The sequence below is a fragment of the Prionailurus viverrinus genome, chromosome B4 (genome assembly GCF_022837055.1).
Source record: "Prionailurus viverrinus isolate Anna chromosome B4, UM_Priviv_1.0, whole genome shotgun sequence".
Lineage (NCBI taxonomy): Eukaryota > Metazoa > Chordata > Mammalia > Carnivora > Felidae > Prionailurus > Prionailurus viverrinus.
In genome coordinates this window covers 72,868,503-72,882,409 of record NC_062567.1, presented here as the reverse complement: position 1 = coordinate 72,882,409, position 13,907 = coordinate 72,868,503, and the positions used below count along the sequence as shown (strand labels likewise).

Sequence of the window (13,907 nt, the reverse complement as noted above, 5' to 3'; positions counted from 1 at the left end):
CACGAGAGGGGTGGAGACGGGAACTAGGGGCATCAAAGAGCGATGAGCTGGGGCCCACGGAGCGAGGCTGTGGGGAGGGGGCTGCAGAGCTGGGCAAGTGCCTGGAGTTCAAATTACAAATACTCTTGGGTCTTTTCGACCCGAGGCAGGGATGGTGTAAGGCTGTGACTAAGCCTTTTCTTCCTCACCTCCCGGAATAGGTCCCTTCTGTGCTGCTGAATGTTTTCCTCCTGGTACCTGGGCATGAGGGGGCTGCCCGGGAGTGCAGTCCTTCCCGCAGCTCTGTCCTCGTGCCCTTCCCACTCAGCGGGTCCTTTGTGAGAGAAAGGAGGCCGGGATACTTCTCTCTTCTAGACTTGGCCTGCGCCGTGAGGAACCTGGCCACCTGAGCCGGCAGACACAGAACAGGAGTCTGAAGGACTGTGCATGGTGTTTATTAGAGATGACAGTGAGGTGGGGGTCTTGTGGAACATGCTCTGTAGGTCACACGTTAGAGCCATAAGGCAAGGGTAGTCGGGTAGACAGGGCCGCTGGGGGCTGTCCACTGTGTCCTATCTCTCCCCACCTAACCCTAACTTAACAAGCAGCAGCTATGAATCAGCAAATAAAGTCGGGGCCACGTTCCCCAGGAGGCATGAGGGCCAAGAACAGAAATGCCAGGAGGCAAGAGCAAAAAATGAGCGGGGCGAGGAGGCCCCTGTAGCTGTTCCATACGTCCTCTGCTATACACACTCTCCCTTCCCAACCCCCCAGTCCAGGTTGGCTCCTGTCTGCCATTCGGGGTGACCGTGTTCCTGGTCTCTGGTCCCGTCACATGTTGAGAAGCTTTCCCGACAGGCGAGGAGAACCCTTCCCTGCAGGAGCTTCGGCTGTGAGGCCTCTGGCCCCGACCTAGCCTGCCTGCTGCTCCAGCCTTGTGTCTGGATGCCCCACTCCAGCTGATGGACGGGAGTGCCACCCTGTCGGGCTCTGATTGTCTCACTTCTAATGTGTGGCAGTGAGGCGAGTGGAGGACCTCGGACCCCAAGCACAACCCCTGAGTGCCTTGACTGTCGGGACCTGGGCCTGGTCAGGGGCCTCGTTTCTTCCTCATGCCATGCTGCCCACACCCACCCTCTTGTCACTCTGAGGGGGCATCCCTTCCCTGAGTCTGGTGGGAAGGCCCCTGCTAAGGGGATCCTGGCCTGAGGGCACTGCCGGTGGGGCAGCTTCTTGTGCAGGAGAGGAAGGTGCCGGGGGTGCAGCACACGCAGCTAGTACCTGGAATGGGAGCCTACGGGGGTCACTGTGCCCAGGAGGTAAGGGGGCTGGCTCCCTGCTTCTCCCAGAACCTTGGGACCACAGGCAGCCCTGGAGCTGGGGCCGGGCAGGGGGTTGTGGGGGCTGAGCCTAGTGCCAGCCTAACGCCAGTCTAACTCCAACCTGCCTGGAGTGGGCACCCCAGCCAGCTGTGCCTGTGCCTGCCAGGGTAGGGCGGCAGGAGGCTGTCAGTAGCTGTCCTTGGGCCAGGGCCGGTTGCGCTGCCAGTTCCGGTCATTGTGGTTGTGCTCCGAGTCCTGGGCTAGGAGCCGGTCTTGGGGGTCGTGCCCGTTAGCACTAGGCAGCCCCGAGGTGTGTTGGCGGTGAGGCTGGTACAGGTCCTGGTAGGCATCTGCATAGTCCTCCTCCAGGTGGCGGGAGCTACGCTGCGAAGACCCTGTCCAGGCTTGGCGGGAGCTCTCGCTGGCCTCATCTGAGGGCATCAAGCTGTCCCGCTCCAGCGGCGAGTGCTCCTCGCCGCGCTCCCCCAGCAGCTGCTGGTTCTGGGGGCAACAGGACAGCTCTAAGTAGGCAGGGCAGACCTTGCCTTGGCCTCCCTCCCACCTCTAACTGGGTGGGGGCCGTTCTGCCCCCTCGACTCTCAGTTCCTGGATACAAGAAACAGTTGCAAGGAGGGAGGGAGAGGCATCTTCCACGTGAGACATGGAAAACGGGAGCTTTTGACTCCTGCAAAATTCAGGCTCTGCTGTCAAGACAGACTAAGGTAAAGAGAGTGTTTCTTTTGAACCCAGAAAAGTAACCTCTGATTACCCACCTCACTGATTTATTCCCTCTCTCATCAGGAAGTTCCTTCCCCCATCTGCCCTGGCTCTGTATAGCACAGCTGAGTTCTCCGATCCTTTGGCCTTCAAGCTGGAGGCCAAGGACAATCGCCTGGGCCAGGAGCAGGCAGTACTTTGGCGGGTTCAGCCTGAGCACCTGTGCCCACTGCAAACGGGTACCTGAAGTCCGGGGATGGCACTGGGAGGGCCCAAAAGTCCAGGGCCGGGGGCCGGGTGGTGGGTGGCCCTCCAGTAAACCTCTAGGTATTCGGCCAGGTGCTCACACGCATCCTCCAGCTGGTTCTCATCCAGAATCACATCAAATGACTCCTGGGGAAGAGAGGGAGAGGGGGAACGTTGGCTGCCTCTTGGTAGCAGCACCCCCCCCCCCCCCACCCGTCTCCCTCACTCCCCCGCCCTGGAAAAGCTAGAGTGGGCACAGGAGTAGCTGACCCAGGCACTCACTGGTGGGCACTGAACCAGCTTGTCATATGCCATCATCTGTACAGTCAGGTGCTTCATCTGTGACTTCCCCCGGGAGCGGATGAGACGCTGGAGGACCTGAGGAGGAAGGGCAGGGCTGGGCCTAGAGAGAACCCGGCATGTCCCCCACTTGTGCCACAGCATCAGCAGCAGGTGAGGATGATTCAGAAGGGGGCAGCAGGAAAAGGGAACTCAGGAGCCCTCGGGCAGGGATCAGGCAGAGGTGTACCGCGTTCTGGGAGGGCAGCCCCGTGGGCCTCCTCCATCGCCGGTGAGGTACCTTTGGTGAGGATACTTTGACAAAAACGATGATGGGGGCCAAGGAGGTCTTGGCCAGCTGTGCCGGGTGGTTGATGGTGTCGGCATCCAGCACTACCAGCTGCAGCGATTTTGCCAGCTCGAATATGCGCTCGATCTCACTCTGTACTTCCGCTGCGGGAGGGGGCAAGTGGGCCATGACGCTCACCGCGGGGCTCCACCTACTTCTTAGTCCTGTGGGGCCGTGGGAGCGCTCCGCGGTGGTGGACGGGAAGGAATCGGAGGGAGAGGGTATATTCATCAAGGTGCAGGCAAGCAGTGAAACGGAGAACCGGGGAGACTGGGGCGGTTCTTGCCAGTCCTGGGGCGGGTAGAGAAGCTGGGCAAGACTGCAGGTGCCGGGGAAGGGAGAGGTAGGAGAAAGGGTCTCACTAAGGCTTGAGTGGGTGGAGAAGCAGGAGACCGGGACTTCTCACCAATGCTGGAGCGGGCGGAGGAACGCTCAATGATGGTCCTCTTGCCAGGATTGTTGAGCACAGATCGCTTTGCCAGTGAGAGGTCAGCTGTGACGCGGGTGATGGAGATCCTGGGGTGGTGGTGGAGAATCACAGCCCACCTCTAAATTCCAAGCCTTAGGCTTCTCCTTACCCAGGTCCCACTGAGTTTCTCTTTAGAAAAGACCTTGCTACAGGCACCTGGAAGGAGATAATGATCTTCTCCCTGGTTCTCATGCCACCTGAGGCCAGAACAACTTACCTGCCATCAAATCTATGTTTGAGGAAGTCGAACAGAGCCTTCTGCATCATGTCCGTGACCTGGGTGGCAGGGGTGAGGGGAAAGGCATGGGATTGACTGGGGCCCTCTTGCGCAGGGGCAGCTTCCCTGGGCATGGCCCTGGAGCCCGCCCCCTCCACACACAGACCTGGTGGGGGTAGAACACCCCTCCCACTGTCCCTGTGGTCTTCCCACGGCAGGCTGGGTAGAGGCAACCCTTTGGGGTCAGGGGCCTTCTCTCACCTCATAACCTTTCAGAGAGGGTCCCACCAACACCACAGGCCGCATGGAGGGCACCACATCATATGGGGGAACGTGTTCTGCCTGCAGAATGGACCCAAGGTCAGGCAAAGCCATGGCCCTGTCGCCTGCCCTATGCCTGACTGGTGCAGGGCAGATCCAGAAGTTCTGGGCTCCCTCCCCTCTCTGTTCTCTTGCCCTTCCAATAAGGACTGCCCAGAAACCTGTCCCCACAGCCATAAGCCATGAGCCCCCCCAGCCCAGGTCCCTTCCTTGACTCACCTGCTTTTGCTTCTGCTTGGCTTTTTGGAAAAGGAAATAAAAGATTAAAGTTGGTGAAGGGGGAAAAGCCCTGGGGGCACGGTATTTATTCCCTTCCCCAAGGGAGACACTGGGTTTCTCCGAGCTCTTTTGGTCCCTCCACCAACCCCCTCCCACACAGCTCACCTGGGAACAAGCTCCCTTTCTCCCTGTGTCTTAGTTACCCACCTACCCAAGATGGGTGGGTTGGGGGGAGGCTACCTAGAGATGGCGGAGGGGAGCGTCGGTTGCCAATGTCACTCAGGCTGGAGGGGTTCCCAGATCTCCTGAGAGCAGAAAGGGAGGTCAATAAGCTTCTGTGTGGATGCATTTTCTACACATTATTTCACTGTCGTATACATTTCCTTACATCTTAACTAGCGAGGGAGGCGCACAGGTGTATTTATGCGTGTTGGCTTTAATATTTGTGCGGTGTTAATGCGTGCTGCGGGTAAAGTACATGTGTCTGGGGGTACGTTTATTGAGTCACAAACCCTGCTCTCACCTGGCCTTCTGCTCCTGCTTGAGCCGGATGCTCTCCAGGCGCTGGGGGCTGGGGATGAAGGCAATGTCCCCACCCTCTTTCACTAGCCTCCCGATCCACCAGTCATTGCTGTACTTCTGGGGGAAGGGGCGGTGAGAGGAGGCGCCCGGGCCTCAGTCCTGGCTCTTCAATGTGAAGGAGCCAAGGAGGCATTCAGAGAGCGGTCTGAGGAAGGCAGCACAAAAGGAGGAGGGCAGGAGAAGGTGCCAGAGGGAAGGGCAGCCAGGTTTGAGCCACCCAAGATTTCAGTGCAAGGCATCACCGATGTCACAGGTAACCTAAGAGGCAACTCATCTAACTGCTCACTTTACACGTATGGAGACTGAGGCCCAAGCCAGGTCTCAGGAGGATGGAGGCCCTGGGGACTGGGTTGTAGATATGAGGGGCGTATGGGTATGTGTTCTGGGTAAGAGCTGAGGAGTCTGGGGACCTGTTTATAGACTAAGACTGAAGTAAGAGGCAGGGGAGCTAGGGCACGAGCAGGGGGATTAGGTGGCTCCTCTTTGGGGGTTGGGGTTGGTCACCTCTTTAATATGCAGAAAATCTTTGGCCTCAAAGTTGACTCCAGAGCCCTGGACTGGGCACTCCTCGTCCAGTACGCCACAGTAGCTGACATTGGTCCTCACAGCAAATGCCACAGGTTTGTGCTAGGGAATTTGGCCATCAGTGCAAATGAGGGGAGCCTCACAGCACCCCTTCTAGTTTCAATGCCCCATCAGTAGAGGGCGGAGGCCCCAACGGGACGCCCATGACACACACACTCTTTCACACTCATGAGCATCCTGCCCACTGACCCCTGGGGACTTAGGACCCAGCCCAAGTTTCCACCCAGCCCAGCCTAGCCTGCCAGCCCAAGTTGATACCTTGGCCCTTTCAAGCTGCTGCTGAGCCTGGCTCTCCACTTCCCGCCGGGCACTCTCCCGGTCCTCCTCCAGGGAGACGTCTGAGTCCAGAGATGGGCGGCTGGTATAGGAGTCGGCTGAACCCTGGCATGGGGGAGAGGTTGTGACCACTGGGCACTACAGGCATCCTCTAAACCCTACAGCAGAGGCTCCACTGACCCCAGCCTGGCCATGTCCGTGCTGGACCCCGGTGGTCCCTCTCATCTCCCTGAGAAGGGCCCCAGTGCCTCTGGGGCTGCAGGAAAGCCAGCCCAATCCATACGTGCTAGGATTGGGGCCCCTCCCCACAAGCCCATTAATACTGCGGCTCTGAACAGAGCCTTCACTTTCCTCCTTCCTCCCTTTCCTCTCCTCTACCCTGGCCTCTGGGGCAGAGTGAAGGGAGACGTACTGCAGATGATATATTGGAGATGATTCTGGATCTAGGAGACCCAGCCCTCTTGTTCACATCAGCCTGCAAAGCATCCTGGGCCTTATCCCTTTAAAATGCGTGGCAGCAGTACAGTCAGCTGGGGACAGTCAAGAGACACTGGTTGGCGTGGCACTCTCTCCCGGGTGTCAGGACAGAGCCATCTACCCCCTTCGATCTCCTCTCCCCAGGTGCCTACCCTTCCAGGGTGAAGAGGAAGACACGGTGCTGCCAACTCCTGGAAGTCACTTCCTCTCTCCCCACCCCCACTTTCTTTCCCCTTACACCTGCTGGGGCAACTGGCCAGGTGTGGGCAGCAAACAAGACAGACTGAGAAGGCAACACAAAGCTGTCTCCCTGGGCCCCAGTGAGGCTCAGCCACACCATCTGGCCTGTATCTCCCCAGCCCTTCCCCAAGGGGATATCAGCCCTGAAGGAAGGCGCTGTCAGTGCCAGGCAACCCAGCGGAGGACCCTGGGGATGTAGGGACAGGGTCTCTAGTAACCTGAGCCGGGAGAGTCTCTGAGTCCTGCGAATAGGAAGGGGGTACGTTTGGAGGGTTGTAGAGCTCACCAAGAGGGAGACGCACAAATGAGGAAGGGAAGCTGGACCTTAGGACAGGAGGATAGAAGTCAGGATGTCTGGGTTTCCCTGTCAGACTAGGGGAAAGGGAATCTTTTGTTTTCTGTCTCAGTCTCCACTCTTTATGATCAGAGGCTTGAAGCGTCATTTCCATCAGTTCTGAAGTGCAGGTGGCACAGATAAGGTAGGAGTCTGGCTAAGGGGTCCATGTGGGAGTGTGTGTGCGTGCGTGTGTGTGTGTGTGTGTGTGTGTGTGTGTGTGTGTGTGTAGGTTTTAGAATGTTCTCAGGCTGAGGAACATTCCTTCAAGCTCACTGTGCATGAGCACTTACAGAAGGCAGCAGAAGCCAGAGTCTCAGTGGGGAAGACAAACTCACATACCACCCTGCCCCTCGGCCCCAGCCCCAGCATCGGCAAGAGGGCTGGTCAGCTTGATATCAGCCCGGAGCCTTGAGCCTAAGGAAACACAATGTCTGTGGTAGATAGAAGGCATGAAGAGAGCACAAAGGGAAAAAGTCTTTCATTTTATAGAGGAGTAGAGTCTGCCTGCTGTTCCCCATCTCTCTTGAGAACAAAATAAGGCTGGCTTGGCAGCAGGAGAAAGAGCGGCTGAGCCTCGGGAAGAACCTTTGTGCTGTCAACAGAGGCGGGGCGGGGGGGGGGACCTCCTTTCAGGGGTCTTAGGCACAGGAGACAGCTGTCTAATGCGAGCAGGGACCAATGGGAAAGGAGGGAAGAGGCAAGGCGGGATGACAACTCACTTTGATGAGTAGGTATCAGATGCCTTCTAGATGTCCAGGCCTGTGCAGGAAGAGGATTCTGACCTTTGCTCCACAGGCTCTTGGCCTAATTTAGTAATCTTAATGTCCCCGCCTGGAACATCTGGGTCACCTGGCCTCTCACCTCAGAATGGGAATCATAGGATCTTCCCCTAAATGTTTAAGGAGTTGTGCTCACGATGGAACCCCCTCTCCATTATTCTCAAGTCCTCAGAGCAGGACCCAAGGATGGGTGCATCCTTCGTGCCCTGGTATCACTTGGGAGGCCAGGGCTGCCCTGCCAAGGGTGCTCTGGGGTCTTGCCTCCCCCACCCCCTGTTATGCCAAAACAGCCAGAGGCCCAGTACTTTGGAGCTGCCAGGAGTTGGCACAGTGCCCTGGTGGTGCCCCCCTTGCCTGGTGAGTGTGTGGGCAGGCTGCAGCTCCACTCTTGCCTGGCACGGGGGAAGAAGAGGAGGGAGATGAGCCGGTGGATTTATTTAGAGCCTGATCTCCCTCCTACTGCTTCAGAGGGGGCCTCAGGGAGAGCAAGGAGCCAGGCAAGAGAAAGGGAAGCGGGGGGAGGGTGATCCAGGAACCAGAGAGGGGTGGGGAGCCAGCAAGGGGGTAGCAGGCTGCCCCCAACACATCCACATGTCAGTCTTCACCTTGCAACAGCCCTTGCCTTCTTGCCAGGGACGGGAAGAACCTTCTAGGGCCCTCCAGCCCCTCCGAGAGGTTCATTCTCAAGCTCACCTTGGCACCCTGGGCCATGCCAGCTGTCCCTTCAACTGTCAGAAAGAGGTGTCCACCAGAGCCTTGAAAATCATCTGCTCTAGCTGCAATGTAATTAGCCCCAGAGGCCCAATGGGGAATTGGGCCCAGCAGGAGCCCAGTCCCAGAAAAGGACTGAGAGCTGCCTATCCTGAGCCCTAGAACTCATGTATCGTGGGCCTGGCAGCAAGAGATGGGAGAAAACCCAAATACTCCCCCTTTGACCAGAGTGGTCTGCCCTCCACACCTATCGGGGACCCCTTCCAAGCCATCTAGTGGTCCTCTCCTAAGGAGACCTTCATGCAGCATGTTTCGGAGAAGGGACAGAGAAGCTGCTGCCCATCCTTGCCCCATCTTTCCAGGCACTCTCCCTGCTCTCTGAGCTCCGGGAATCACTGCCTAATGAGCTGATTTGTCTCAGTGGGTCAGGAGATAAAAGCAAAGAGGAGAATTAAATATTTATCAGTTGCCTGGTTCTCTGAGCAAAGAGCTTCCTCTCCATCCCCAGGCCCTCAGCCCCTCTGGCCTCACCTCTAGGCCCTCCATGCTGAGCAGGAGCTCAGGAAGCCCACTGCTCTGAGGACGCCCCAGCAGGAGGCGTGGAATGGATGGCGCTCAGTCAGCTGGCCCACCCATGTGCCAGGTGCCTAGTTTCCAGCCTGGGAGAGAAGCTGTGCTGCAGGCAGGGTGAGGAAATAAGGCAATGCTCAGGGATGGGCAGCAGAAGGGAATAATGGAGGTCCTCAAGTTTATGATCCTTTTGAGGCTGGTACCTGATTCTCTGTTATCCCAGGCTCTCTAAATTTGTCCTTTACTTGAAGCATAGGTCTGAATTGTCCTCCTCCCCCAAAGCCTCAGCTTCTCCAGTAGCTGTTGTGTTCAGACCCAGTCAATCCTCCTTTGGGAACTCCAGACACTGCGTGTGCCCTCTCTACAGCCTCTATGCCCTCAGTCTCCAGCCCTTCCTCCCTCTACCCTTTAGTCCTGGGCTTCGGGGCCACCTGCTCGAGCCTTTCCCCCACACTACCCCCCCGCCATGCGCACACCCGATACCCCTTGGTCTAGGACTGGAGTCCTGGGGAGCTTTGGGCATGGAAATTCATCTCCCCACTTTTCAGGAGCGCCCCCCCTACTGGCCCTGCCCCTCCACTGAGGCGTTTTTCAAAGTAATGAACGGGGGAAGGGTCCAAGGGAGAAGAGGAGTCACCCCAACTTCCCCACCCCCACCCTCACCGTGGGCACTCACCGCCTCCGAGTCCTCAAACCCGGGCACGTAGGAGTCGTCATACATGGGGGAGTCCGGGCTGGGGGGAGCGCGCGGCGCCGGGGGCGGGAGCAGCCCGGAGGCAGGGGCGAGGACAGCGGGCCGCGCCCGAGAGATGCCACCGAGCCCCGCAGCCCTGCGGGCGGCGGCGGAGAGCGAGAGAGCGCGAAGGAGAGAGCGAGCCGCGAAGACCAGCTGCTCGGAGCTCAAATCACCGCTCCCCCCACCCCACCCCCCCAAACCCTGCCGGTCCCACCCCGAGCGCGGCTGAGGAATCTGGCGCCGGCTCCTACAACAATAGTGCCCGCCCACCTGACCCCCTCCCCGGGAGCAGGCGGGGGCGGCGGCGGGGGGCGCCGGCCACCCGGGGAGCCCGAGACCGGGCCTGGAGAGGGTGGCCGGCCGCAGCCGGGGAGAAGGTGGGTCCCCAAGCACCTATGGGGCAGAGGGGCCGCGGGGAGGAAGGGGAGGAGAGACTGCGGGCGGGGCGGATCTAGGCTGGGAGGAGGCGGGGCGAGGAGAGATGCGGAGACAGAGACGCTCAGCAACCCAGGAAATACTCCGCCGGGGAACAAAGGGCTGGAGCGGGGGAGGGGAGGGGGCGCGGAGATGGGACCCAAGCCGTGAAAGCCGAGGGCGCAGGTGGCTTAGAGGCCGGAGACAGAGAAAGGAGGGATCGAGGCAGAGAGAGAGGAAAGGGGGAGACAGGAAATTGGAGATACTGGGGGAGATCGGAGAGGCGGGGCGGGGGCTGGGGACAAGCGGCAGAAGGGGGAGGGGCCCCAGGTGAGAGGGCCGCGTGTCTAGGCCCTGGCGGCCCAGAGACTCCGAAAGAAACCTCTGCAGTGGTACTGGGGAGGAATGGGTTTGGCGAGCTCAAGCCAATGCGTGAAAGTAGCCCCTACCCCAGCAGGTGCTCGGGCTCCTCCCCCCCTCCCCGGCCCCCCGTGCTGGGACCCTGGAGCAAAGGGCCACGTCGCCAACCCATGCAACTGGGGTTTTGGGTCCGACCGCCCCACACCTGTTGCGCGATTAGATTCCATCCTAGTCTGGCCAGGACTGGGGGGGGGGGGGGTTCCCTTGCTCGCCTCCTTGCCAAGGACTGTGCCATGCATTGCCAAGGCATCCGTGGAAACTGGGGGAGGGAGGGGCTGTTTTAGGTGAGCCTAAAGGGAGGGGGAGAGAAACCGGAGGGTGGAGGTACGGGGATTGGCGGGGCTGGAACAGAAGGTGGGATACCGGCCACACTGGGGTTGGGAGGGTTAAGGGCAAGACTACCGAGTCACTAGTGTAAGGCCAGATTCCCTCCTTAGAGAAAGGATGGGGGTGGGGTGGCCGGGATCCTGGTTGGAGCCACAGTACCACGCTTGTACCAGTTTCCTTCCAAGGAGAACTGAGATGTGAGGTTAGAGACAGAGCAGCAGCCCTTATCTTGGATAAACTTCCCCAAAGATCCACCCATTGGAGCTCCCTCCTTTCTTCCATCTCCTGAGCAACATTATTCCTTTGAATTTTGATTGTCTACCTGCCCTAACTCCACCATGAGGGGGATGTGAGATTTAGAAAGAGGGTTACACTTGGAGCCTTTCTGGGCTCATTCCTTCTCCAGTCCCTGTTTCTCACACCCAAGAGGGTGAATCAGGAAATCTGTTCGTTGCTTTACCTTCCTGAGCTACAGGGGAGTCAGAAAACAAAGCTGACCCAGTTTGACGAGATCTATGGGAGAAGCATTGCGCATGGGAGAGAGGAAGTCCACATAACCCAACTGGCTTCCCCATTTATGTCAATTTTTCATGTTCCATTGACAAGAAAGAAGGAGAGAAGGGGCCTCGTCTTAAGACTATCTTTAGCCTGCCTTTAGTCTGTCTGCCCCTGTGAGTGGTGCAGCCCAGCCCTGCTTAGCATCTTCCTGCGGCTGGATTTGGCAGACAACTTTGTTGGAGCCCTACAAGCTGGCCAGGCACTGCTGGGGGAGGCCGTCGGCTTTCACAGTTCTCTCCTGAGTCCAGCACCGTTTGGGGATTGGTTATACGTTGGATTCTCTGGTAGTGCCAGTTCCCAGACACTGTCTTTTCACTTCTGTGCCCCCTCTTTCTAGTTCCTCAGAACTCCTTGTCTCCTCCTCTTTTATTCTCTGCCTCTTCAGTTCCTTCTGTTTTTTTCCAGAAGGGCAGAAAGGAGCCATGAGGTGTGAAAGAATAAGACTCTCAAGGCGCTCTCTCCTGGGTGATAATTCCAATGACGACAGCTGCTGGGGCATCTGCTTCTCTTCCCATCCCTGGATCTACTCTCCTGATCTCTCCTTTTGTGACTCTCTCCGCCACCAGGGGGTCCTGGGGATTGTAGTTACACAGCAGACCTGCCATCAGCGTTACTCCTTCCTCACACACCTTGTTGTTTTCATCCCCATCTGGGACAATGGTGTCCAAGTCTGCTTCTGAAGCATGAGTTGCCGTGCCAACCACCCCCCCCCCCCCCCAGGGAGACGATTTCAAGCTTTCATACCTGGGCCCATCCCTTGGGTCTTACAGGAGCTTCAGAGCCGCACTCTTTCCCTTATCTCTGAGTTGTTACTCAATGCCCCCTTGCATCTCTTATCTCACCCACACCTGCCTGCTCCAGTTCTCATGCCAACTTCCTGTCCTGAAATAAGACATGTGCCTGTCAGTATCTACGTGGCCCCTAACCTCTTGTCTTTTCCAGGGGTGAGCATAAGAGGAGAGCTGAGGGCAAAAAACCCCCAACCCAACCCAAACCAAAACAAACAAACAAAAAACGGTTTCGAGGATTGGAGAAGAGGATTTCTGCTCTCCTCCCTTGTAGGGGAGAGCTGTTAGGCTGGTAGCTGCCTGGCACCCAAGGTATGGAAGCAGGACACCGGGGAGAAGCCTGAATAACCAAGTTTGGGAGTGGGAGTACTTGGGAGCCTCTGGAATACATTCCAGCTTCTCCTGTAAGTGCACCAGGAAGCTGGCAGATGCTAATCCCTCTGCATTGGATGGGGAAACTGAGGCAGGAGCCAGTACCTCTGGGAAGTCCTTCTCCTCAGCAGTCTTTAACATGGACCAAGCCCAAACCCCCAGCATTCTAGCTGCTAGGCCGCCCTCAGGGAGCCTGGAAAGGGGCACCAGGGGAGCTTGGTGAATCCCTCTTATCTCCGTCCTTTCATCTAGCTCCTTTTTTGGCTCCCCAGGCAGTCTTCCCCTCTCGTCCCAATCCCAGTGCTTAGAAGCTGCCAGCTCTGACTGCTCCCTCCTTTCTTGCCCGCCTCTTCCACCCTCAGCCTCACCTCCTCGATCTTCCTCCCTCCCCATCACTGCAGTCTCCCCCAAATGAGGGCCCTCCTCCTAGCTTGGAGTGGGGCTCTCCTCCCACCCACTGGGGAGGGGGCCCGCGTTTACCTCATTCAGCAGGAAGGTTGCACTGGAGTCAGAAAAAGACATAGACCGGGCTAGCGGTCTTTCCCCCTCCCCCGGGCCAGGGGCTCCGAGGCGGGAGCAGGACCCGGGCGCTGCTCTGCACACTGGCTCCCGCCTGCACGCCTGGCCTCGCCCCACGCCCGCCGGGCTCGCTGCCGGCTCGCGTCCCTCTCTCGGGGTTCCCTCCCCCTTTCCTCCTCCTTCCCTCCCTCTCCCTCCCTCTCCCTTCCTTTCTCGCCGCCTCTGTCACTCTCCCTCTCCAGTCACCTTTCAGTCCTGCTCTCTCCATTTCCGTCTCTTCTTCCTCCTCTCTACGGTCCCTGTTCTCTGTTTATCTGGGTGCCTCCCACTGTCCTTCCATCCCCACTTCTCGCCTCCCTTCTCCGCCTCCTCCTTCCTCCTCAACCCGGCCCCCCAGAAAAGGTAGGGACTCTGGAGCCCCCACCGCCGTAGGCTGAAGGGGCTGCCCGGACCCCGGAGGTCTAGGCGGAAGGTTCTAGTCCCTCCCGGCCCCTGCTCCGTGCGCCGTAGGAAACCAGGCGCCGGCGCAAACCAGGCGCCGGCGCTCCCGGCGGCGGCGTCCACCCCGACCTCAGCAGGGGACAGGATCCAAGGGAGAAATGCTCGTGTGCGACTCGCTAGCCCCCGGGGCAAGGCGCCCCCCTACCCCGGGGTCCGGGAAAGCCACGTCCAGCCACCCGTCCCCGGCCCAGACCCTGGGTCTCCAGCGCGCCCCGGAGTGTCTAAGGTCTCTCCTCTCTCCTGGGTTCCGGCGTCGCGGAACTCAGCCCGCGAAGGCGCAGGGCTAGGCTAGGCGGCTCCTCCCCGCCCGGCTGCAGCGCCCCCTAGGCTCGCTCGCGGGGTGGCCGCACACGCCCTCCAGGTGGCGGCACCCGCCGGGGGGTCCTGTCTGTCGACCGGCTGCCGTCCGGCCCTCCCAGCAGGAGGCGCTGTCCAGGTCCGAGCGGAGGGGGCGCAGCTCAGAGCCAGACCCCCCCCCCCCCCAAGCCTAGGACGAAGCCCTCTCCTTCTCCTCTTTCCAAGAACTGCGGTCCCACCTCCGCCCCCCACCCCCCAGTATGGGACTCCAGGCTGCACTCTATCTTCACCCCGTAGGAT

The 13,907-nt window shown here is 59.1% G+C and overlaps 1 protein-coding gene across 2 annotated transcripts; it reads right to left on the bottom strand.

The window, feature by feature from the left end:
* Positions 1-418: 418 nt before the first annotated feature.
* CACNB3 (calcium voltage-gated channel auxiliary subunit beta 3) lies at positions 419-12,878 on the bottom strand. Of its 2 annotated transcripts, none has more exons than XM_047868091.1 (13): positions 12,771-12,878; positions 5,544-5,666; positions 5,205-5,327; positions 4,642-4,757; positions 4,359-4,423; positions 4,119-4,138; positions 3,840-3,920; positions 3,579-3,637; positions 3,299-3,408; positions 2,845-2,996; positions 2,547-2,642; positions 2,262-2,411; positions 419-1,802 (listed from the first exon to the last, which is right to left on the bottom strand). In XM_047868091.1, exons 1-13 carry the CDS (start codon positions 12,810-12,812, stop codon positions 1,488-1,490), a joined length of 1,452 nt encoding a protein of 483 aa, XP_047724047.1. In that variant the 5' UTR covers positions 12,813-12,878; the 3' UTR covers positions 419-1,487. The 2 variants fall into 2 exon arrangements, with proteins under 2 accessions (XP_047724047.1, XP_047724046.1); XM_047868090.1 differs by lacking the exon at positions 12,771-12,878 and adding an exon at positions 9,352-11,408.
* Positions 12,879-13,907: the final 1,029 nt, after the last annotated feature.

Excerpts from the sequence above, each read along its gene's own strand:
- CACNB3 (XM_047868090.1), bottom strand. The coding sequence starts at position 9,396 with ATGTATGACGACTCCTACGTGCCCGGGTTTGAGGACTCGGAGGCG. Across the intron at positions 3,409-3,578 it reads AAACATAGATTTGATGGCAG|GATCTCCATCACCCGCGTCA; the intron begins GTAAGTTGTTCT and ends CCACCACCCCAG. Across the intron at positions 1,803-2,261 it reads GTGCCATCCCCGGACTTCAG|AACCAGCAGCTGCTGGGGGA; the intron begins GTACCCGTTTGC and ends TGTTGCCCCCAG.